This window comes from Tetranychus urticae, chromosome 1 (genome assembly GCF_039701765.1).
Source record: "Tetranychus urticae isolate SD_2017Ah chromosome 1, NJAU_TeUrti_SD_1.0, whole genome shotgun sequence".
NCBI classification, from domain to species: Eukaryota; Metazoa; Arthropoda; class Arachnida; order Trombidiformes; family Tetranychidae; genus Tetranychus; species Tetranychus urticae.
This window is the reverse complement of record NC_142958.1, coordinates 17,109,101-17,134,882: the sequence shown is the minus strand read 5'-3', so window position 1 is coordinate 17,134,882 and position 25,782 is coordinate 17,109,101. Positions and strand designations below refer to the sequence as shown.

The 25,782-nt window shown below is 31.3% G+C and overlaps 3 protein-coding genes and 2 long non-coding RNA genes across 5 annotated transcripts in view; 3 read left to right on the top strand and 2 right to left on the bottom strand.

Annotated features, from left to right (window-relative positions):
* Positions 1 to 2,580: 2,580 nt before the first annotated feature.
* On the bottom strand, positions 2,581 to 8,197 carry LOC107359164 (ATP-binding cassette sub-family C member 1). The gene is made up of 11 exons (XM_015925627.3): positions 7,977 to 8,197; positions 7,732 to 7,908; positions 7,504 to 7,629; positions 7,256 to 7,393; positions 7,036 to 7,167; positions 6,483 to 6,962; positions 5,948 to 6,406; positions 5,740 to 5,886; positions 4,106 to 5,653; positions 3,597 to 4,025; positions 2,581 to 3,473 (listed from the first exon to the last, which is right to left on the bottom strand). Exons 1-11 carry the CDS (start codon positions 8,010 to 8,012, stop codon positions 2,694 to 2,696), a joined length of 4,452 nt encoding a protein of 1,483 aa, XP_015781113.2. The 5' UTR covers positions 8,013 to 8,197; the 3' UTR covers positions 2,581 to 2,693.
* Positions 8,198 to 9,061: 864 nt separating this feature from the next.
* LOC107371996 (ionotropic receptor coreceptor Ir25a-like) lies at positions 9,062 to 15,618 on the top strand. Its single transcript, XM_015940142.3, has 9 exons — positions 9,062 to 9,218; positions 9,289 to 9,636; positions 9,696 to 9,874; positions 10,068 to 10,121; positions 10,214 to 10,756; positions 12,346 to 12,564; positions 13,044 to 13,810; positions 14,581 to 14,780; positions 14,939 to 15,618. Exons 1-9 carry the CDS (start codon positions 9,152 to 9,154, stop codon positions 15,376 to 15,378), a joined length of 2,817 nt encoding a protein of 938 aa, XP_015795628.2. The 5' UTR covers positions 9,062 to 9,151; the 3' UTR covers positions 15,379 to 15,618.
* A 966-nt stretch (positions 15,619 to 16,584) lies between these two features.
* Positions 16,585 to 19,465, bottom strand: LOC107359056 (uncharacterized). The gene is made up of 5 exons (XR_001568008.3): positions 19,330 to 19,465; positions 18,832 to 19,049; positions 18,296 to 18,373; positions 17,870 to 18,233; positions 16,585 to 17,604 (listed from the first exon to the last, which is right to left on the bottom strand). It is a non-coding gene; the product is annotated as an uncharacterized LOC107359056 (long non-coding RNA).
* LOC107359054 (uncharacterized) overlaps positions 17,107 to 25,782 on the top strand; it is a 39,565-nt gene continuing 30,889 nt past the window's right edge. The window contains exons 1-5 of the mRNA XM_015925502.3: positions 17,107 to 17,243; positions 17,409 to 17,539; positions 17,914 to 18,262; positions 19,871 to 20,007; positions 20,086 to 20,416. Coding sequence (XP_015780988.2) covers positions 17,132 to 17,243; positions 17,409 to 17,539; positions 17,914 to 18,262; positions 19,871 to 20,007; positions 20,086 to 20,416 — 1,060 coding nt within the window. The 5' untranslated portion in view covers positions 17,107 to 17,131. The remainder of the gene's footprint in view (positions 17,244 to 17,408; positions 17,540 to 17,913; positions 18,263 to 19,870; positions 20,008 to 20,085; positions 20,417 to 25,782) is intronic.
* LOC112540000 (uncharacterized) lies at positions 20,892 to 21,491 on the top strand. Its single transcript, XR_003084040.2, has 3 exons — positions 20,892 to 21,034; positions 21,171 to 21,227; positions 21,352 to 21,491. It is a non-coding gene; the product is annotated as an uncharacterized LOC112540000 (long non-coding RNA).

The following is a 25,782-nucleotide window of genomic DNA, read 5'->3' as shown; positions in this document are numbered from 1 at the left end:
CGATCGACCGTTTTTGAGAAAATCGAGGTCAAAGTGCAAACTTCGATCGCCTTTTATTCGATAATGGGACAAGATTTTTTCACGAAACTTATTTTCCTTAGGTATCTTTTGATGGCTAAACAGAAAATGCAATTATTTTGGAAAATAAAATTCTCTGTTTCTGTGCAACAGATACCTTCGATATCACTTCGATTTTCCGTTAAACCTCCGCCATTCTGTGACCATAATAGCTAGAGATCTGAAACTTAGTATTTGTCCATAAACATTGTTAGTAAATAGCATCGATCGAACACTTTTTTCAATTTATCAACAGTTCTCTTGATTTTGGACATTGACCTGAAAAGTTTGAACCCCGATATCTCGACAATGGCTATATCCACAATCATCATTCTTCGTTTTATCATTAGATCTTATCAATAGCTATAGTAAATTAGACTTTTGTAATCATCAAAAGTTATACAAAGAATGTTCTAGCTTGTGTTGTCAGATTTTGTATTTCGTATATTGAGTTGAATGATAATGCTTATGATGCGCTATAAGTATACTCATCAATGAATAAGCAAACTTGAATTTTTTATATATTTAGTCAAACTATATAATAGCTATTGATAAGATCTAATGATAAAACGAAGAATGATGATTGTGGATATAGCCATTGTCGAGATATCGGGGTTCAAACTTTTCAGGTCAATGTCCAAAATCAAGAGAACTGTTGATAAATTGAAAAAAGTGTTCGATCGATGCTATTTACTAACAATGTTTATGGACAAATACTAAGTTTCAGATCTCTAGCTATTATGGTCACAGAATGGCGGAGGTTTAACGGAAAATCGAAGTGATATCGAAGGTATCTGTTGCACAGAAACAGAGAATTTTATTTTCCAAAATAATTGCATTTTCTGTTTAGCCATCAAAAGATACCTAAGGAAAATAAGTTTCGTGAAAAAATCTTGTCCCATTATCGAATAAAAGGCGATCGAAGTTTGCACTTTGACCTCGATTTTCTCAAAAACGGTCGATCGGAGAAAATTTTTAATGTCACTAATGGACTCAGTTTTTATGGGCCTACAAACTCACAAAGTTTGAACTCTTAACTCGAAAGTCAGAATTTTTACCCATACTCCTTTCGCCATTTTTCGATTCTTCGAAACCCTAGTATGGCGCTGAAAAATATATGGTTTTTGGATTAAGGCAAAATCAAATTTTGACGCCTTTGTCCATTTAAAGTCATAACTTGACAATTTCTGATTAAAATTAATTCATTTTTGCACAAAATATGATTGAGAAGTGTACGTTTATTTCAACGGTTAAATGATGCCTGTAAGTCTAGTCTAACTGACGCATTTCAATTCTAAAAAACTATTCTGGGTTTTCACCGGCCATACATCATTTCAAATTTAAGATCAAACACACTGAATCATCTAAAAAACAAATCTATATTACATAATATCACTTCTCATTCATGAATATTTTACGTTCTTCCATTCGCAAATACCTGTATTTTTTCGTGAATATCCTTCGAACGGTAAATCTGACCAAAACATGATTTATATTTTTGAACCCAGCATAAAAAATACATAAGAAAAACGTACTACAAAAGTGATCTGATTCTGGGCAATTTTCCCAATTCATTTTGATTCTACCTTGGTAAACCCCTCGTTTTGGTTCAACAGTAGCATTTCAGTTTTATGACCTGGCAAACGATCAATAATGAGAAGAGCTTTTTGTAACACACCCAAATGTTAGAATAGATGTAATATCTTTAAAACCCATTTTGTTTTCCTCCCTTAAGATTTTATATTTAGAGATGTTGGAATAAACTCACCAGTTCGACTAGAACTCGACTTGAGTTAACTTGAAATGTTTCTCATTTTTTATGTCTGCTTCTTAGAATGAAGTCGAGTCTGAAAATGCATTTCTTGAATATAATTTTTGTCATCCAATGGTTAGAGTAACAGTCCTATTCGAAGGACAATTTATCTCTATGTCTTTGAAACATTTAGGATTTTTCACATTGCCAGAGGTGCAAATTTTTTACCGTCACTTGACTGCAAGTTCAGTCCAACTGTTATAACTTCAATGTTGCACATCGTCTAAATTAGTTTTACTTTAAGTTATACTTCAGCCCGAAAATTGAAACACTCTATTGTACAAGATAATTTTGATCAAACGGACCATTTTAAAGCTCATCTTACAAGGGAAGTACCCCAACCACTCCGAAAATTTTAAACTTTTTTGAACTTCAAATATTCATATGGGTCAGATATGAACATTTGGCAAGCCTTTCGAATAGCAAATGCTCCGTTTAAAAGTTACAGGGTGTCAAAGGTGTTTTTTCATAGGTTTATGTGCCCGATGCGAGTAATGTGAATCTATAATAAAATAGTAAAATTTTTTATCATTATAGATTAGATTCATATTGCTTTAAATAGGCTTAACCTATGCAAAAATTGATACTTTGAAACCCTGTAACTTTTAAACGGAGCATTTGTTATTCTAAAGGCTTGACAAATGTTCATATCTGACCCATTAGAATATTTTAAGTCCAAAAAACGTTTAACATTTTCGGAGCGGTTGGTGTACTTTCCTTGTGAGGTAGTTTATTTTAAAAGCTACACAAGGAAAAGGTTAAAATTTGAAAAATACAATTCATTACTGTACAAAATGTTAATAACTTTGAAAGCAACTTTCCATTAAACAAGTTTAGCATCTTTTGCCATCTTATAAAACTCAGATTTGTCGTTTTTCAACAGATTATCCGGAGAATCATATTCAATTATTTGCCCTTTATCCATCACGATGACTTTGTCATAGTCCATGATAGTATTCAAACGATGAGCAATCGTAACAATAGTACAATCTTTGAATTGTTTTCTAATTGTTTGCTGAATTAATTCGTCTGTTTCCACATCTACTGCTGCTGTAGCTTCATCAAGAACAAGAATTTTAGATTTTCGCAGCAGAGCTCGAGTTAAGCAAACAAGTTGCCTCTGACCAACACTCAGATTATCTCCACCTTCAGTAATTTCATAATATAGTTGGTTATCCAACGAGACAACAAAGTCTTTTAAATTTGCTTGTTCAAGAGCATCGTAAATTTCATTATCAGTATGCATTTCCAAGGGATCAAAGTTTCTTCTAAATGAACCAGAAAAGAGCACAGGATCTTGAGGTATAACAGTTAATCGTGAACGTAGATCATGAAGTCCTAATCGAGTTATATCTTCATCATCAATCGTAATAGTTCCGTCAGTGGGTTCAATTAAACGGAATAGAGCTAACGTTAATGATGATTTACCTGCACCAGTTCGTCCAACAATTCCAACCTTTTCGTTAGAGTCTATGCAACAAGTGATGTTTCTCAATACCAAATCGAGACCAGGTCGATATCGAGTTGAATATTTGTTAAATGTAATTCGACCCTCAAAAGGCCAATCTTTTGATGGTCTATGAGACGGGTTGACCCATGGTGCCTGTAAGCAAATTAAAAAGCATTAATGAAAAAGTAATCATAGCTTTTCAGTGTCAATACGAGAATATTTTTCCATGCTTGACCCAATAAGTCAGTATCTAATCAAATTGAAATTCATCTTTACCTCAGCATCCAATTTTGTGTATTCCAAGCAACGCTCAACGGAAACTAAATTATTTTCAAGGTCAGAAAATGAACGAACTAACATGTCCAAAATACTAGTTATTTGGGATGCATTACTGATGGAAAGACCTATTTTCCCAGGACTCATGCTTCCACGGCCAATTACAGCGTAAAGTGCAGTCGATGTTACAATAATGTTGCCAAGTAATTCAAGTCTAACTGATAGCCAACGACTTGCGGCAAGATTGGCCATAGATGCACTGTTGTTTACATCAACCAATTTGAATAATTTTTCCGAGAATCGATCTGTTGCTTGATAAGCTCTGATTGAAGTTGAACCTGTAACTGTTTCAGTATAATGTGAGAATATGGGTGAACGAGTAACTCCATCGATTCGCCTTAATTGTCGTGAACTTGCGATGTATATTTTCTGAGCAAGAAGAAAAATTAATCATTAATGATGTGAACATTTAACAAACGGTTTTAAATGAGGAAATCAAATATCAATACCTGAATCAAAATATAAACCAAAGCAAGAATAATGATCATTATTACCAAGAATGGTGTTTCCTTGATTATAATTATAACTGCAGTAACCGAACTAAATACTCTGATCAGAAGTTGCTGTATACTAAAGCTCATTGCTGTATCAGCTAAATCGATATCTTTAGTGAATCTGTTCAAAATCCGTCCTGTAGGTGTGGAATCAAAGAATGACATTGGTGCTCGAATTAAACGTGACAACATTTGTTCATGAATCCACCGTGAACCTTCGACAACAGCGATACACAGCACCAATGTACTGGCCAAGATGAAAATTGTTTGAAAAGTGCCCAATATAGCGTAAACTATTAATCGTTTATTTCGTAAAGCTGTATTATGGTAGTTGAGAGGATTTAAATAGTCATCAGCCCAATCTGTCAACCATAGACTTGAGGCTAAAATGAAACCACTGAAAATGGTGAAAAATAATAATATGACAGAACAGTTTTTCCAACCAATGGCCTTGATATAATCAAAATAAACCTTGGAACTAACTGAGCTAGTTTCGGCAGTTTCAGCTTCAATCAGTTTGAATTTGTCTTCTTTCGCGTCATTTTTCGATGTTGCTCTTGATTTTTTACTTTTACTTTGACTTTGCCTAGTGTGTGATGCTCGACGACGAATGGCTGAAGTCTCTGACTCAGCAGAAGATATGGATCGGGTGAGTGATAGCCTTTGGTCAAGCTCTAAAGCTTTAACAAAACTTTCGTCTTCAGAATCCAACTCATCTTCTTGTTCAACCTGATATTGAACAATGAAGTTGAAAAATTCACCCTTTTTAGCCATCAGTTCACTAAAAGTTCCACTTTCGTAGATTTTTCCATCCCTCAAGACAATTATTTCATCTGCTTGCGGTAAGAATGTGATTCTGTGAGTGACCAAAAGTCGAGTCTTATTTTTAAGTAAACCTTTGTTTCCAATTACTTTTTCAAATAAATGTTTAGCAACATGAGCATCGACAGCTGAGAGTGGATCATCCAAAAGGTAAATATCTGAATCTGAGTAGACTGCACGAGCAATGGAAACACGTTGTTTTTGTCCACCGGATAAATTAATTCCTTTCTCACCAATTTCAGTCAAGTCGCCTCCTGCTAATATCTTCAAGTCAGGTGTCAACGCACAGGCTTCAATAACTTGATCGTATTTTTCTTGAACAAAGGGTGACTCAAACAAAATATTGTCACGAACTGTTGCATTTTGAATCCAAGATGTTTGAGGCACATAAGCGACTTTGCCATCTACATTTACAGTACCATGTTTCTTGTACAAATCACCTAGAATAGCAGACAGTAGAGTAGATTTACCAGAACCAACAACACCGACAACAGCAACCAATTTTTGCTTCTCAACTTGTATGTTTATATCTTTAAGGGTTGGTTCTTCATCACGAGACCAAGAAAAGGTTGCATCCTTTACTAGTATTGGATTAGTTGAATCAGGATTATGATTAATGGATTCAGTATCGAGTTCATCTCCCGCGAGAAATTTATTTATCCTTTTCACCGATACCAAAAACTGCAAAATGAAATGTTCAGTGAAATTAAAAGTAAGACAAACTACAAGCAAACTTCATACTTCATATAAAGACACTTCATACTTACACTTGCTCCGAAGGTTAATACGATTGGGAGATAATTTAATGGCATAGTTAGAGTATTTATCAGTGTTATTGATACAAAAGCTTTATTTGCATCAAGAATATGATTTTTATCAATCAACACATAGGATGCGAAGGAAACTACCGTAATCTAGTTATAAATAAAGAAAGCACTTAGAATTAATCAAAATCTTAGGTATAAATGTACTTACCAGAAAAGATAAAGAAGCAAAAGAAAACGTGATTCCTCCCATCCAAAGCGCCTGAGCTCTCAAAAATTTAATTTCATTTTTTCTAATTGACGCAACAATGTCACCAAAAGCGCCTTCCCAAGCATATAATTTCAAGACTTTCATTCCATTTAAAACTTCTGAAACTAATTTTGATCGAGAATCCTTTTCTTTCATCAGAGCGACTTGACATGCTTGGAATCGACTTGCAATGAAACCATTGTAAGGGACAAGAAGTAATATGACTGATAGGCCAATGAACGATGAAACACCCAACTTTCTCCAAAGCAAGTATATGGTGATCGCCAGTTGAAGTGGGGCAGACCATATAATGTTAACGATACCAAAATAGTCAATGACACGTTGAGCATCAACCGCCATTATGTTGACAATTTCACCAGTAGTGTAATCACGTTTTCCATGACTTGAAAGCTTGATGTTCTGTTAATTTTCAATTGCAATAAATAATTAGTTTAGCAGCTTATTAGATTATGTAGATTAGTGTGTTTTGTCTTACTTTTTTATAAATAATCGAGAAGAGTGTTGCTTTCATTCGTATCACTACTACTTGCGTCCAAAATTCGCTTTGAGATTCTAGAATTGATTGCATAAGTGAAGAAATGAACATAGCAGCTGCGATAATATAGCCTCTCCCTACCGGGTGATCGGAGATGACGAATGCTATCAAAGCATCCATTAATTGTGGGCCAGCAAAGATAAGTAAAGTTGAGCAAAATTTGCATACAGCGCCAAGAAGGAAAGTGGGCCAAAACGATTTTACCAGAATTTTCAAAATGTCTGTTCTCTGGTCTTTTAAACGAAGTTTTGCCTCAACAGAAGTGATCTTCTTTTCAATAACTGGTGCGGTGTTTGGTCCCCTCAAGCTCCACATGTCTGATTGTAAAAGTGTCCTACGGAAGCCTCGAATGGCCATTGAATCAAACCATGTGAAAAACAGTTTACTGATGAAAGGCGAGCTCTCAAAAGGACACGCATTCTGTATGAAATGAGTTGAAAGAAAACAAAATTACATGAGAAAGATAATTAAAACGAAAAGAAATAATCTTTACCTCGCTTTCTTTACTCGGCGTTTCTTTTTTCGTATCAGCAACACAATAAAGCAACAGTTGGCAGAGTACACCAGAAGTTTGTAGAGATTTGTTGACCACATCAGTTTTGTCAAATGACCAAGAGAATTCATCCTTTAAAACAATCAAATTTCCAATTGTTAAATAACAAATAAAATGTATAAAAATATAATTGATTGAATAAAAAATATTGAATACTTACACGATGCTCCAAAGTAACTATAAGGGTATACAAATTGAAAACTGAATAGATAGTCATAAGAAACCAATAAATGGTTAATAACACTGAAGTTTGGACTCCTTTTGCCCGATGATACCAAATTAGCCATAATGAAAGTAACTAAAAGATATAAATTTAGATAAATCACAATTAGAATCAAAATTAGAAATAAAGAAAACCAAAAGAGGTCAATTTAGAGTAACAGTGAAACACATGTTAGAGCAACTTACATAAGTTGAAAGCTTAATAGATGGAGTTAGGTAAGCAGTTGGATAGACAAGTTGATCATTTTCAAATTCAATCAAAGAATCAATCAATTCGTAAATGCTCGATACAACGAGAACCAATCCAATTGACTGTATCAAAAAAAACAAATAAATCAAAATAAAGTCAATTTTCATCAAACAAAAACAATAAATTAAAAAAATATCAAAATATCTGAATGAAAGATACTCAACCAATTTTAAAGCAATAAATAAAGTCCAAGAATGCTTTTTATGGGAATTTGATTTCAGGAAAAAAACTGAGAAGGGCAATGAAAGGTAAAGGTAGAACCAAGTAATCCAAAGTAAAAAGGTATCAGTGAAGCATGGTGAGATTACGAATGAATTCGAGTTCCATTGTTCAACCAAATCCTGTAAATGGATAAATAAACGAAGAGTTACATTTGATTTACTCCGATGAATTGAATGAATTAACTCACCCATGGATTGTAACCACAATAACTTTCAAGTACCATGTTTGAAAGTGAATTAGACTAGACTCATTGGAATTGATTCATCGAGAGACTAATGATGCAATTCAATCAACATCTAGTTTCCATATTCTTCCACTTAATGATTGATTCCTTTATAAAATAATAGATCTTTATAGCCACTCAATACTTAGTTATCTTGAAACTTATCTGCACTCGCTAAGCTTTTGTGATCTAATGATAGCTCGCATCCGTGTAGTGAGCATGAAATAGCAAGTGTACACATGCTAATAAAGATTTATGACCTTGAGCTCGAAAACCTTGTGCTAAAATCAAAGTGATTATTTGAATTAATTTGAATTAAGATTGAATTAATGTTTAAATATTAATATCAATAGTTGTGACAAGTAATTTACACCAAGAATGGGTTATTAAGATGACAAGAGCTTAAATCTGAGACCCAAGTTGCTTTATCTAAGGGTTGCACTTCATATTGAGATAACCATGCAATAGCAATATAAATTACCCTCGAAAGTCAATGATTTTACACTTGCTTCTTGTGATAATCGAAAATTGGAATAAATCTATTTTTAATTTCTGAGAAATTGTGATTTTCTTTCGAGCAATTAAAGCTCATTTTCATTAAGTTTCAACCTTTTTTTCGTTATAAACTTCGATTAAATCCAATATAATTTCAACTTTGATAACAAATAATTCATTGTAAAACTCTTGGAGTGATAAATTTTTAAAATATCAAATGAACCTTTTAATAAAATGTATTCCAATGAATACCATCCGAGGAGATTGATATATTATAACACAATCAATACACTAAAATATATTAATTGACAGATAATTGTGACAAAAGTATCGATTATCCAACAAATAATTATCAGTATTACATGAATCTGATTTTGAAACATCTAATGAACGAAAGAGAAATAATGAGAAAAAGTTCGTTGATTGAAAATTGAAAAAGCAATATTATTGTACTAGATGAGTAAATTTTAATGAATTGTATTGATTTGAAGGATCAATCTGGTTGAATCTCAAGTTAATCTAAAAATGAATCAAAAATTTATCCCAATATAAGTAACTTGTCAAAGTCAGTCTGTAAATCAATAGAGAAAGTTGATTCCTTGTTACATTTCGGACAAGATAATACAATTTATTGTAATATAATCATGATAATGAAATTAAATATCATAATGGTTTACTCATTAATAATGATTACCAGTTCAACCAAAATAGGTAACAAAACCTTTACTTTATTGTGCAAACCCAAATTGTAAAAAACAATTTAACATTTACTTATCAACAGGTTTAATTGTGAACCCAAATGATCGGCTAATTGTTTCAATTGTTGAACAAGCTTTGATTGATTATAAAACGATTGAACCAAATGAGGTTTCCTTGGTTGTGATGAAAGATGATTATCCATGTGACCAGCAATTTGATTTAATTTTTGACTATTCAATTAACAACAACATCAACTTGAACAATACCCAAACCAAATTGGTGTCAATTAATGATCAACAAATTAGTTCATCATGTTCAAATAATACACTAATTGTTCGCTCACCAAACTACATTTTAGTTCGTTCAGTTGAGACTCTCGTCAATCAATACAACTTGGATAATGTTTACATCTTTTGTGACTCTAAATTGGGTAAGTAAACTGGTAATTGCAATTTTTCACTTTTACTAAATTGTCTCGTTTCCAATTAGAATTGAAGGTTAATCAGTTTGAATTGTTTGATTCAACATCAGTTAAATTGATTTGGAATCAGTTTGATGTAAATTCTGACGAAAATTTGGTCAATTTATTGAATAATGTAAAGCTAAGTAACTTCACTAATATTCTGGTTATTGGTGAACCAGTTTCCATCAATAAACTGTTGGACATTGTAAGTTTGAAAAGCTGGTCAAAGTGAAGAGACAAATTGATGAAATATTCATCCTTAGATTTGGAAGAGATTGTTATGAAAAAATATTATTCATGTTGACGTTGGAATTGAATTGTCTCTTTATTTTTGATATTAAAAACTCCAATTTAAAGGAAATTTGAAGCTTTTGTTTTCTTATTTTGCTTGCGATTAGATTCAAAGATTTGGTTTATTTAGACAACCTTATACTTGGTTTACTTTAACAAAGGTAATTATAATTTAACCATTAAATTTTAATAGTTTCATCCATTTATTAAACATTATATTAATTGACTGTTAATGCGTTTGTTATCTGGACAGAGCTTGAACAAGGTAAAGTGTACTTCATGTAAACATGGACAAATGATCAACATTGAACCCACTCAGTCAATGCTTCACGAGTACTCGTACAAACCCAATTTAACCAGTCTGGTTGAACCAGAAAATTCAATTGATGTCTATTTCTATTATGATTTAACTCGCTTGATATTGCATTCGCTTGATTGGCACAAACAAACTGTTGAACAATTTATCCATTTTAATGGATCAACATTTATAAATGATTCAAAGTCATCATTTGTCAACTCGATACATTCATTAATTCAATCTTGCAATTACATGGGGCGTTATGGTGATTGGATAATGAACAACATTGAAATGGATAATCAATTAGAAGGCAATTTGAGATGCAATATTATGTACCAATCGTTATCAATGAAACTCACCAAGAAGACTAAATTATTCAATAAATACGAATCGAAAGTAATTGGTTACATGGATATGAGTCAATCGAAGGGAAATGTCTATTTTACTTCACCAATATTGGAATCAAAAGAACCTTTTTTAAGAGTTGTAACAATTCTGGTAAGCAATTCGATACTTTATTTACATTGAATAAATTTTTCAACTCTTCTGTTTCTTCAGAAATATTGATGCTTTTATATTGATTATAAACAAAGCCAGACTAATTCAATGATGAAAAACAATACCGAAAGACATTTTAAACCAAAAAGAGAATAAAGTTTTACATTGAAATCATTTCACTTTGAAGAGTTAGATCTTTTACCAGCAAATATTTGATCGTTTCAGTAAATTTGCAAGCTTATTAAAACTAATAAACATATTAAAATCGTCCATGAATATGTAAATTGAGTTCTTGTTGCTGTTTTTAGGATGTTAAATTGCAATTCTATCACTTTTGTAACGATCTATCTCAACATCAAATATGCAGTATTTTATTAGGTTGATGTACGTGGAGTGAGAAAAGTCAATGAGAAAATTGTATGGTCTATGAAATCACTCGAATTAACTTAGATGGTTTTGTATATTAAATGTAAGTCATATTATGCTATATTCCAATGTTATGTTCAAAAATCTAATGATTAAGCAAAGACTGATGATTTTAGGCCTTTCGTTCTCAAGGAATCGAAGATTCAAAGTTTTGAAGCTTATGGCCTAAATCAAGAGAACAGTTTTCAAATTGAAAAAAATCTTCGATCCATGATTTATACCAACAACTTTTAGGCAACTAATAATAGGTTTCAGCTCTCTAACTATTACGTTAGCTGAGAGAGGTCAGTTTTAATCGAAAATCGAATTTATGTGTTATACAGAAAAGGAAAATTTCATTCCTCAAAATAAGTGCATTTTTGGATTGGGAATGGGAAGCATTATTAGCCGAATGAGTTTCGTTGAAAAATCTGTTTGCATTGATGAATTAAAGCCGATCGAAGTCGAAACTTTTATCTCGATTTGTTCGTAAACTGCAGCTCGAAGAAACTTTTTTAATAGCACTGATGGACTCCTTTCCCGTTGTGCAAACACACCGATGCGATGTTTACATTATTCACTGTAATATATTGAGCTAGGAGCTCATTGCTCAAAGCTAAATACGAATTAATAATAATATAAGATAGAAGGTGAAAAGATTCTCAATTTGATTAATCTTCGTTTCGATGGATCGACCAAACAATGATCACTCTTCTTGTACGCATCAGATCTTGAGCGATGTCTTTGAATATCAATGTTCTTTATACAAATATCTTATTGTTTGAATAAACAGTTTTTAACATTCTAAGCAAGTTTAATTTCAAATTTTTCTACAAGCAAACTTTTCCAATCCTTACTTGTAAAATAGGATTTATTAATGAGTAGGAGTAAACTTTGAATGTTACACTATTCAACAGATTTCATTCATCGCTAAGCTCGTAATATGTATAAACCAGTGAATCCTCATGTTTCTTCGGCAAAAAATATTATTGTTGCAACAAAAGGTTCCATCGTTTCTAAAGATTTCAACCTTTTGTCTTCTTTTATAACACATTATAACAGTTAATTGCATCTTTACGGATTCAACCAGATTTAAATGTTGAAAAGAAAGCATCTGAAGCTGAAAATTTAATCAACTTCAATTTTCAATCGATTTAATGTTTCTTTTCTTGTAACTCTCACAGCAACCTCCATTTGTAATGAAAAAGTTAACCAATTCAAGTAACAACGACGCCTATTATGGATTTTATATCGACATCTTTAATCATCTTAAAAATCGTTATGGCTTCAAGTTTCCCGTTTACCAGATAACCGAAGTTCCTGACGGCTTGTATGGCATTGCTCAGTCGGATGAAGATTCTCCTGAGATTAAATGGACTGGTGCAGCTCAACAATTTGCATCTGTAAGCCTAAGTTTCCAGTCTAAGAATAACTTTTAAATCAATTGTTTGCTCCATTGTCTCAATATCTTTTCATATAAATTCAATTTTTTTCGCTCGATTATGCAAAGAAACTTCAAACTGAATGAAGAACAAATTTTTAGAGCAAGTTATCGTGTTTCAATATTTAGAAATATTCAGAAAGATTGAAATGAATTTCGTTATTTTGAAATTGAATCACAGTTATTTGCAAAGCTTACAATACTTATTAATAGTCGGTAAAGGTTATTTGAAAAAACTGTTGCTCCAGAAGCTTTTGCCTGACAATATTATTATTAGATTTAATCGATCATTAAACTGTTTTCGATAATACTTTTTCAAATTTTCTGTTGAATGAGTTAATGAGAAAAAGAAATTTGATTACGATAGAAAATTGATCGACAATTTAATTATTCTAATTGAACTCTTGACATTTTGTTTTTTCCTTTCAACTTTTGGGTAAGAATGAAGCTGATTTCGGTTTAATTGGAATGGCAGTCACTTCTGGTCGTGAATCAATCATGGACTTTACCGAACCCATATTTGATATGGTTGGACTTTCAGTGATGATGAAAAGACCTTCCGCTCAGGATTTCACGTTTGTCTTTATCAATGTGTTGGAAACTGATGTTTGGTATTCCGTTTTCATCTCTTACTTTGTAACCTCCATAATCATGTCAATATTTGATTTTTACAATCCAAAGAGAAGAAAATTGCAGGCAAAAGTAAAAGATGAGAAAAGGATGAAGCCTGATGAGAGGAAAAACACAGTTGGCAAGCACTTTAGCAAGATCCGTGAACTCAAGGACCATGAAGATGATAACGAGACAATCGAAGAAAGTCAACACTTAGACAGTGAAATTATTATTGATCAAGAAACTGATAATGTTGATGGTAACGAAAAAGTTTGCTCTACAAATGACAAAAGATTCAACCTAAAAGAGTCATTCTGGTTTTGCCTAATATCATTGACTCCTCAAGGCGGAGGTGAAGCACCTTCAGGTCTATCAGGTCGTCTCTTGGCTGCTACTTGGTGGCTCTTTGGCTTCATCTTGGTTGCCTCTTACACGGCCAATTTAGCCGCTTTCCTGACTGTCTCCAGACTGGACAAAAACATTGACACTTTTGCTCAAATGTCGAAACAGTACAAGGTTAGATACACTGGAATCAAAGATACCTTTACTGATGAATATTTCAGGTTGCTTGCTGAAAATGAGGATCGATATTACGAGTAAGTAATCAACCTTAACTTGATCATGTTTAGCTTCTGTTTTCAAACTATGTTTAGATTTTAAATGAGATTATTGGTAATTTAATTTCCAGGGAATATAAACATTTGCACTTTCATTTATTGCTCAGTTTAAGGTTCATTCAATATTGACTTTTATTCAATTTATTTAAAAACTTAGATTCAGATCTGTGAACAATAATGATGCTAATTAAATGTTGAACCTTTGCTTTCAAATAAATTTCATTATAATATCATTAGCATCTTAATTGCATTGTTCAACTTTTTGTCGTTTAATGTTTCACTTTTTTTGTGAGTAAAAATTGAAACCGACTTTTCCTTTAAACAACATTTAACATCAATTTTGCATACAAATGTTTGCAAACAGAAAATTAATTTCCATGAAAATTTTAAAAATGACTGATTCAACTGCGATCTATTCATCGTTTATTAAACTTTAACTTTCAAGTAAACATCACTAAATGAAAAGAATCAGGAAATTTATACTTATCAGAGCAAATTTATTCTTTATTTCATTCTTAACATTTTACATGATTCTGAAAATAGCATTTTACTATCATCTAATCAACATTCAACTTGGCTCATTAATAGTTGAACATGTCAAGAATACAAATTACTGAAATTATCGATTTAAAATCTTGAGCTTTTGTTCAATGAACAACAGTTACAATGAAAAAGTCAAACACTGTTAACCGTTAAGAATAAATTTGTGATTTACTTTGAATTTTACTTTCGTTTGTTTATTTGTACAGAATTTGGAAAGCATTATCGTTGGATGACTCGATTAGTGAATATGAAAGGTCACAATTCGCTGTTTGGGATTATCCAGTCAGCGATCGTTATACCAAAGTTCGAGCTCAAATGGATGAAATTCCAATACCGAAAAGCTTTGAATCTGCCCTGCGAACAGTTAGAAGTTCAGAAAGCTCCAAGGAAGGTTATGCTCTTATTGGTAATGATATTATTCCTAATTGTTGATAACTTGATTGGTTAAGCAAAATTATTATCCAATTGAATGGATCGTCTTTTTACCTTTCAACGACCAATTCAATTGTTTCCATTTTCATTTTCTCAATCTTTTTCTTTCATTTTTTCTCTTTTCTATTCTAGGTGAAAGACTCTCAATGGAATGGGCTGAATCTTTATATTGTGACATAAGAGTTCTTGACTCAACCTGGGCTCATCATCCAATTGCCTTTCCAATTTCATTCAATGATCCCTTTAATTTGAAACCTTTTCTCGATGAGTCAATCAAAGAGATGAAACGTTCAGGTGAATTGGATAAATTGAAACTCAAATATTGGGGCAATCACAAGTCAAAGTTAAACTGCCCTGAATGGAGGAACCCAAATGGTATCGATGTGAAAAACATTCGTGGATGTTTCATTATCCTTTCAGTTGGACTTTTCTTCACTGCTTTTGTCCATGCAATTGAAAATGCGCTCATTGCCTTTGTTGCGAAAAGATCACTTTATCCAAAGAGCAAAGCTCGCACTTCTTATTGGGTCACCTTTTTATCTTGGTTAATCAAACCAACCGAATCCGGTTGATTTACTTGAACACAAAGCAAACCCAAAAATTTAAAAGTTCAACAAGTGAAACCTAAAAATGAAAATCGAGAATCGAAAATTTCGAAGCTTTCAAATTCTCAATGTTGCAACAAATATTAATCTGTAAAGGTCAACAATTGGAAAAAATTGGATTGCGAATATTGAATGGCAAGAAATTTAATAAAAGTTGTTTTTAATAAAATGAATGGCACTTGAATCGAAAGCAGAAAATGGAAAAATGTCAAATGAAAAGAAATGATTTACTTTTGAAAATCAGATAAAAGAGTTAAATTAACTAAACGTTAGGTAAACTGAATGTGAAGAAAGGGTAAACATTATATTTTTATATAACATTAACTAATATAATGATATATTATATAACATTTGGGTGAAGACATTAGTTTTTGTAAATACTGATAAACTGGTAAAGTTGAGCAAATTGTTGAGATTAAACAGAAATGAGGACTTTTTAGTTATGAAAATATTTCATTTACTTTCATTTACTCAACATTGAAAGACACTTTTGGAGTCGGTTTAATGCAACATCAACAACCCAAAAAATGATGATAATCATGAAGATGAAAATTAGAATATCGAAAGAGTAGAAAAAAAACATTTCTATCTTCATCATCTGAGTGTTCAAATAACATGAAAAACCTACGCACTTATCAATCGATATTATTCTGGTAGCCATTTTCCTTTGCTCACTAATTTTTCTTCTTTCAGTCTTCTTCTTCTTCCATTAGAGCTATTCTGATAACTTGAAAGAACACAGGAAAATAGACAGAGAAACGTCGAAAGGAATATTGTGAGAAAGAAAAAGACAGAATCAAAATATCAACTCCCAGCCTTGTATTATATCCTTTGGTACATTTAAACTCCTCTTTGCTCTTTTATCCAAAAAAACGTATTCATCTGTTATTATTATTATTGAAAAAAATATAATTTTTGTTTCTTTCCTTTAATCATTTTAAATTTAATATCGGTTAATCACAATCATGGATGACAATACTTGAAGTTTAATTGTTAATTTACGCCAATCTAAACCTTTTTTTTTGTATATTACATCGCACCAGTTTATGTGACTGTTTAACAACAACAACTGGTTTAACCTGCAACCTTCAATCTTGATGTAAAGATTAACTGTTGAATTGTTCAATCCAAGGATTAATTATACCTCATCTTGAAACCAAAGAAACCAGAAAATTGGCCAAAAACATCGTTTTTTTATTGAATTACAGAAATCTTAAATTGTCTCAATTTGGAAACCATTTTTTCTGGTTTCTTTTATTTTTCATTTTACAAGAGTTAAACCCTGTTTTATGGATTAATTTTGGTCCAGTTCAATTTACTTCATATCTTGGATTATTTTATTGTTGAATGCTGAATGTCGATCAATCAACTCGTTTTCATGTCTTTTCATGTTTAAAAAATTGTTTGTTAAAAAAAATTTAACCGATTGTTGCTTTTCATCGTCACAATTCATCAACATAAGTCCATTTGTTTCCTTCACAGTCATCCATCTTTTCTTGGCTTTTCACCAATATTAAATGTTGATTCATCATTATCATCATCATTATTGATAACAGTTTTATGGTCAACAACTGGTTTGATTGTTGACATTGTGAGACGTATTCATGGTAAAAAGGTTACTAGGTTCAACCAAGACAGAGTCTAATCCTCAACACTTTCATCGTATCTGTCATTGAATCCATTTCGTATAATCTCAACCATCGTCCTCATTTGACTTCAAATGACCATCATGAAATCCCATCGACATGTTTGTTTCCATTTCCGGCTTATGTGGTTACCTTTACTTTATACTTATCTGTTGGCTACTCTTAGCTATGCAGATCACCTTTTAGGTAAGACAAGTTGACAAGACAAATTATCTGAAAGGTTGAATCATTTTTTTGTGGGTTTCCATTTCAACCTTCTATGGTTAACCAGGATTGAATAAGATTTCAAAGACTTCACCATTTCGCCTGTAACAATATTTTTACTAATTTTGTTTTTCCTTTCACCATCAGGTAATCAAGATTTCGATGATTCAGATGACAATTCATTTCCCGGTAGACGTTGGAGCTTTTATCGGCAACACCGTTACGATATTAAGAAACCAGGACCAACATATTTTTTTCATGAACCTGATTCCAAAGAGGTTGGCAGCAAGTTCAATTAACAATCCTTGCAACTTTGATCAACACCATTGACATTTCAATCAACCTGGGCAAAAAAATAAGAAAACAATAGACTTATTGATTATACATTTAGCTTGGGAGAGCAACAGTGATGACAGTGAAGAAAGATATTTTTAGAATAGATTGTTGTTCCAATGTTATAATGTTGAGATTTAATATTAATGCTAAGCCTTAATTTATAATTTAACCTTTTAGTTAATTAATGGAGATAATGACTTAACAGACAGCAAGATGATACTTTTGGTTGATTGGTTCATTGGTATTGAGCTTAAGGTTGAATTTAGGTTTACCTGTTATTCATGTTTCATTTTTTATCTTTGGCTTGATTTTACAGTTAAAAGATGTTCAATCAAGTAATTATTTCAACCCAATTAAGCCTGGTTTTACTGAAGGTATCGTCCAGTGGTTGCCATTCGATGGATCGGTGAAAGGTGATAATAATGAAAATAATAATCCAGATGAAACCATGGTTAGAGAAGATGAAATTGAACCAGAAAGATTAACAGCAAAATTCACACCAGATGAAGAACCAAGTGAACCTCTGGAAACGGTTGATGACTTAGCTGAATCAAGGCCACTTTTGGCATTATTAGAAGATGTTGCTCAATTAATGGCAACAAATAATAATAAAGACGAGCCCATATTGATGGAAACCTTAAATCAAGATGAAAATCAAGAAAATGGTAAGTTTTTGCCGGTTACTGCATAAGGCTTACCTTTGAAACAGCTTTCCGATGCACCAACATCTTATTGATTCATTTATAGTCAATCTCTTCAATCAATAAAAATCCAATCTATTTTCATGAAAGAAAATAACATTGAAATTAGGTATAATTCACTAAATAAGATAATCATCATCATCATCATCTAAAGCTATAGTAGACATGACACTTTCCCATTAACCTTTTGTTGAAACAATGAAGAGCTGAGCTTTCAGTAAAATTCATTATTCATCTTTACAAGGAAAGATCACCAGAAAGCTTTTTTTAAGTTAAATCGCAATTTCAACAATGGATGAAGATGAATTTACTGTTTCTTCTACAAAGGACAATCAGTATATTTATCCACTTATTCAAAGTCAACCAGATTAAGAGACTAGAGTCATTACGTTGATTTTATAAACTGGAAACTTGATAAATATTTCAATTTGTGAAATTATTGATATTTATTACGCTGACTGATTCGTGACTCTTTGTCAATTGATGACATAGAATCAAATGTGTTAAACTTTCCGATAGCTGTAGCAGCATACCTGTAGCATGAAATTTTCGCTTCCCAATAATTTAAAAAGGCAAATAGAGCAGTTTGTAAAGTTGTTGCCATAGCCTGACCGAGAGACAGCTTTTGTCAGGTTTGTCAATATTAACACTTCAGGATCTTTATTTATTTACAGTGAGATGAGTTTTCCAACCATATATTAAGTGTTATCTCCCCCATAATATGTCACCTAGTTGATGATAACTGGCAAGTCTAAAGAAATAAAAAAAAATATTAAATGAGAAATCGAATGATGTTGAGGACTAAAACAAGCTTAGACTCATTGAAAGGTCAATCAATTGACTGTTTCTCTGGATTGACCATTGAATCCGTCACCCAAAAGTTATACATATTAACCGTATAAAATGTGTAACAAATTTCCTGGTCAAGTGATTATAAAGTTAACATTTGACAGTTACACATTGTTCTGGTTAACATCACATTACCATTCGATTCGAGTTAAGCAAAGCTTTAAACTAATAATAGCGCTAACCTTTTATGTAATCACTATGTCATTAACCATTTCAATAGAATAAACTGAACACGAAAACAAAATAAAAGGTAAAATTAAACGTAAACAGAAAATAATCAAACGCAAAAAATAAGGATTATTTAATCAAACGATAGAAACAGTTTGAGTAACATTATCTATGATTTTTCAGTTTCATCTTTTGCCATTTTAAATATTTTCTTTTTCCAACGCTAGATGGAACAGCTTGAGGATTAATTTTATTGAATCTTAAAATGAAATCAAATTGATGCCAATTTATTTGAATTTGCTTGATGATTAATACAAATCAAAGTAATACATTTGAAAGATGGGAAGGAAAAAAATTATGAAATTGAATCTTAAAAATGCACTATAAATACATGACAGCAACAAAATTGAATTGAACAATATTTACATGAATGCAAATCTTTGTTGTCATAAGTAATTTCAATTGAAATGAAGTTGATCAATTTTGACTTTTATTTATGTTTGCCAAATGTAAATATTACAAGAAATGTTAACCTTTTTCATTTATTTTTCCCAGAACTATCTCAAGACAATGTACCAATCAATCGATTCCAATATGATCCAAATGTTTGGAATGCTTATCAAGATAATCGTTTTGAAGTAAATGAGCCATTGGTTAATTATCTGTCCCAATTACCTGATCTAAATGATTATGTAAGTAACACATTGTGATACCTTTAGTTTGTATCTTTATTACATGAACATTGGAATCTTTTAATTCACTCAATTTAGTTAACTGTTCGTGATGTTGCTTTATCCTCCAATCTTAATCAAAAACCAATTTTCTCGGATAATTTACTCTCTTCTTGGTCTTCATCTGTTCCCGACGAGTCTGGCTCTAATCATCCTGTTGAGTCTCTTTCATCTAATACTGAAGCTCATCAAAAAATGGTTTCATCTAATGATGAGCATGACAATGAACAAAGTGAATCAATTGATAAAAGATTAAATTCAAATATCGAACCAAATGATAAAAGTTTACCAAAAGAGACACAGGATGGCGCTCAAAGCTCTGTCAATGAAAATGTTGAATTTGAAGAACCGTTAAGTTCATTACCTTTGGGTGAGCTTATTTTTAAAATTTAATCCATTTTCATCCTAATTGTTAATTTTAATTATGGTTTATGATACAAAATTCGGGCTAATTTCAAAGTAACAAAACTGAGTTCTATTTTAATTTGTGTTCAACCAGTGATTTACAGTTCTTATTGGTTTTATTCAATTCACAGTCTTCGGCATTTTGTCTCAACAAACAAGTGTTTTGTCAATTTTTCTTGGTTCCAATTTTTTTACATTTCACTTTCAATCAATTCGGTTTTTTACATTTCCAATGTAATTGAATTCTGATGATTTAGTAATTGTATCTTTACAAGTCAATAGTTGTGTTCAACTTTGCTTGTTTACCTTTCATGTTATAAGATGGCGGTAATGCTGTTGAGGCAATCTGTTGGTTCAACAAGTATGTTTTGCTGTTTAAATTGACTTCAACAAGTGGTTATTATTTCGCTATAATTATTGATTTATCTCTCATAATTCATTATGAATAACTGCTATTATATATGATGCTCTATAATGAATCTGAAAGTAGATCTTTTGATTCGATTGAAGTGATTAAAGTGGAGAAGTATGGTAACCAAAAAAATGTTTGCTGTGTAACACTGGTTACGGCTAACAATTGAAAGTAAGTAGTTATATTGGTTGAGTTGGATTGAGTAATTAATTGTAAATTTTTCTTTTCTCTCTTTTCTCTCTGCTTTTGAAAAATTGTGACGGATAATATATACCATGATCATCATCTTCATCAACATCATTTCAAGTGGATTATTCGTTATTCATTTATAGAGAGGGTGAGAGTGGAAATAATATTACCAAAGGTAATATAATAATAGTAATCTCAATTTTGACTGAGAGACTCTTGAACAGAGATTTGTTTTAATTTGTGACTCTGTTGTTTTCATATCAACAACTAATAATAACTTGAAACTAATATTGTTGAAGATGACAGGTATTATTACTGGAGGAGAAAAAACTAGGTTGATATAAAGATAATCAATGGTTTTTACAAGCAATGAGGTAAACTTTAACCCTGACCAACACTCTTCAGTTTCAATAATCAGGAGTTGCAGGGAAATTTGGTGGTAAAAATGTCTGAATATTTAACATTGTTCACCAAAAAGCGTATCAATAACAATCAAATGGTTCATCTTTTTTCAATCCTTTTCAAGCTTCACCATTATCATTGGCAAACATTGGGAAAATGTAATCTTTTTTTTCCTTCTCCTACATTTTAATCTTCAAATTGTGGTAGATTGGCTGTTAAATCATCTTTGTAAACATTACCGTTAAAGCCATGAAACTCATTTGCATACTCATTTGATTATACATGGTTAACAAAATCTCTAATTGCAATGAATTAATAATGTAAACATGGAGCAGAGCATAGATTGAAAATCAGTTGGTGAAGGCAACAAAGAAACAATAAGGAAAGGAATGAAAAAGCCATTTGTGATTGTAATTGAACCAATTATCGCGAAAATTGTCTAAACTCACCTCTAATTGCAACCCAAAATGATGATTGCTAAGGTTTAACCATAAATTACAATTCACATTATACAAAGGAAGGCAAATTTACAAAAATTGAAATAGTTTCCATTAAATCCATTGAATTGAATCCAAATGAATCTTAATGATGATAACTGCCATCATGATTTTCAATACCAGACAAAAAATGAAACTTATCTTTTTAAAGATAATTCTTGAACCCAACCTGGTTTTCCTATTGATTTATAGTTGGGTCATTAATATATTACCAAAAGGCAAAGCAAACAATTTAAAGTTTACCGTAAATCATTGAGTTAATACTGCAAGTTTTAACTTTAATTGTAATCCAATGTAATCTGAAGCAGTAGACAAAAAAGAGTAGAGAGAAAATGTAAAAATAAAATGAATGAAAGATTGAACTCAATAAATTGTAAACTTTTAATTAGTCTCATGAGATGTAAAAATATTAATGGTGAACAAGAAGGAAAGAAGAAGCAGAAAAACAAAGAAACAAATTTGGTAATAAAAGGTAAAGATACCTGTGTGCAAGTGTTATAACATGAAACGAGTTGAAAGAAAGTGTTTAAACAAGGAATTAAACCTTTCAATTTAATTTGGGAAAAAATTGTTGAAGCTCAAAAAAGCAAGGTAAATGAACATGATGAACCAGAAAAGTAACCAGAAAATGATGTTGATAATGATATTCTTTGTTTCATCTTTATTCATTCTCTGATTCCATTGTTGATGGGAAAATGTGCAAAGCTAAACAATAATCTGAATTCAGTAAATCCAGTTGTTGGTAGCAAAAAAGAAGCCGTAATCCTCAATATATTAGAGTAAATTTGAAAGGCAAGAAAATGCTGAGATGAATAGAGTAAAGAGAGAGGAGAAGAAGATAAAAGTGCGAAGATGAATTCTGTTGTTTCTCAGGTAACCAAACAAATGACTATTACAAGAAGTAACATTTCAAAGGTAAACTCACCTTGTTTCGCCTTATTGTTAAAGTCTAGGCAATCAATGAAGACTGACAGTTCCCTGATGATTTAGCTTGAGCAGAAAAAAATGATCATCTTGTTGATGAAAAAAAAGAAAGAAGTGAAATCTTTTTATCTTCATCTTTTTGTCGACTTTTGTTGATTGCGAACAAGAAAAAGGGAAACAAAACTGTTCAAATCACAGTTTTCTCGTGTTCCAATCCCTGCAATCCTTTCTCACCATCATCATCATCTTTTCATTTTTGATCATCTTGCTTCCCAAATCTTTATCCAAACCTTTTTACTTTACCTTTAAACAAATAAAATGAAAACAAAATTTCATTCCAATGAGATTTTGTTCATTTTTTCTGCTCATTCTTGGTGTGCAACTATTTGTTATTAACTTTCTTTCCTATTATTTTCTTGTGTTCATTTCTTTTTATCCGAAACAATCAGGGGAATCGAAATGTTTGATTTTCATTTTAATGGACTTTTTAAGTAACAAAAAGGTCTAAATGTTATTGAATGGAAGCAAAAATATCCAAAGATACAGATGTAATACAAAGAAGAAGTAATAAAAAGCAAAGAACCAGAAAAGTAAAGTAAAAAATGTTCAAGTTAACCCAATTTAAGTTAACCCAATGTAATAGGGTTAACAGGTTGGCTAATTTATACGGAAATAAGTCAGTCATTTATCTCAATTGATTTAACCAGTTTAGCTTGTAACAATAAAAGTAAACATTTAAAATTAAACATTATTTTGATGAACAATTTTACTCTCATTTTTCAATGTTAAACGCCTTCAACTCTGGGAATTGAAGACCATTTTTACGCTTGTTTCAATGTTGATCCACAATCAATTGAGCTTTCAACTTTTCTAATCAATTTTCACCCACAAAATTGACATTTAATGTTATCAGGAGAATCTGTTGCTTCCATCATGATACAAATTGGAATGAAATTGCTGCTAATTTACTGAATTTTGGCTTTTCGCCTTTTCTCTCTTTCCATTCAAATGTAATATTGTTATCAGGCAAAAAAAAGGAAGAAGATTTAACCAAATATCTTTTTTCCCTCTTAACATGCAACTTTGATTTCAGTTCATTGAATACCCTAAGGCATTGATGAGTGAAGCTGAAAATTGATGCAAAATACAATAGCAAAGCATATTGAGATCTTTTGTGAATCAAATATTTTTTCAATGCAATTCAAGAAAAAGGAAAAGAAATTGAGTTTTTTTTCTCTCTTCTTTATTGCTAATATTATTTAAAAGATGATCATGAGATGTAAGGGTAAAACTCTTGAATAAATTTGTGTATTTTTTCAAATGATATAAATTTATCATCAGGAAATGCTGAAAACAAAGTGACTTGAAGGTGAAAATTGTAAAAACATGAAAAGTTGCCAGAATAAAAGATTACTGTTGAAATGTTAACGATAATCTGTTCACAGTTTTTTCCTCCAGTTTATCGATTGATATAATCATTCATAATTGACAATTAAATGACGAGAAAGGTAAAAAGGTAAAAAAACGGTTTTTGGAACCAGAAAAGATTTTCAAAGTGACAGGGAAAACAGGGAAAATTGAACGGATAATGAGATTCCATTTTAAGGTGAAATTAAGTTAAAATAAAGATAAATGAATAGATTGGTTGGTTGAAGATGATAAATGATGGTGATGATGAAGAAAGAAAATGACTCTTAACAGGTTCCATTCATGATGAAGTTAAATGATGTTGACAGGGAAACTGAACATTTTTCAAACGGTTAATCTCTCATTACTTTTCATAATTTTTCAAGTACATTTTAGAATGGAAATGAAGAGAAGAGAAGAAAAAAATCTTTAAAACGATCGCACTTTTCTCATCTTCCATCATCTGATCATCATAATCTTCCGATTATCATCTGAACTTGATTTAATTCTGTTTAGTTTTTGCTACTAATTCAACTTCACTTCATTTACCAACTAATCTAATTTAGTCTATTTTTTCATCTATTAAATGGTAAAGACAAATTCATCCTTTTTTTGCACCTTACAACTTGAACACACACATTCACCATGACATTCAGCTGATGCAAGAGTGAAATGAGAATGATAAAATGAATCAAAAGAAAATGAATTTTCGTTTACAATTAAAAGTTGATTTAAAACAATTATTGCTCTTTACTTTTTTCAATCTTTTTGTTTTCACTTTCAATTGCTTTTCCATTTTCCCTGCTTTAACCCATTAATTTGACTTGTGAACCACTTGAAATTTATAATTTAATCATTGCCAATTTGTTCTTGATTGAATCAATGAAATGTTTACCTGGTTCATTTTACATGCAACTGTGAATGGAAGGAGAAGAAAAAAGGAAAACTTGATTACCATTTACATTATTCTGCTTCTGCTATTATCTTCATTAAAATTATCGTCATTTATTAACATTTGTTTCTCCATTTTTGCTCTTCTGTTTTTACATTTATTCTGATTGATTCTTTACTCTTCCCTTACTCTTCAAATCAATGTTCATCAGCTAACCATGATAGTTATGAGTTGAAAGTTTTTTCCTCTTCATTCCCAAATCACTAGAGACTAAATTCAACTGAATCAAGATGATGATGACTTTTCAATCTCATTTCCTATCAAAGTTTATCTCACTATTTGTCCATGATGATGTTACCAGTATTTGCTTATAATTTTATTGCCAAAGATTGTTAATGGATTTTTTTCCTTCGCCATCTTCAATCAAAGTTATCATCAACAAAACGATGAAAAACAGTAAAAGTAGAAGAAGAAAAAGATTACAAATTTTCAAATCATCCATTTCATGATTTATTAATATTAATATTTAATATCATTTCTTTTTTTATTTGCACAACACAGAAAGAGGAAAAATAATGATAAGAAATGATAATTTTTCATTGAAAGAC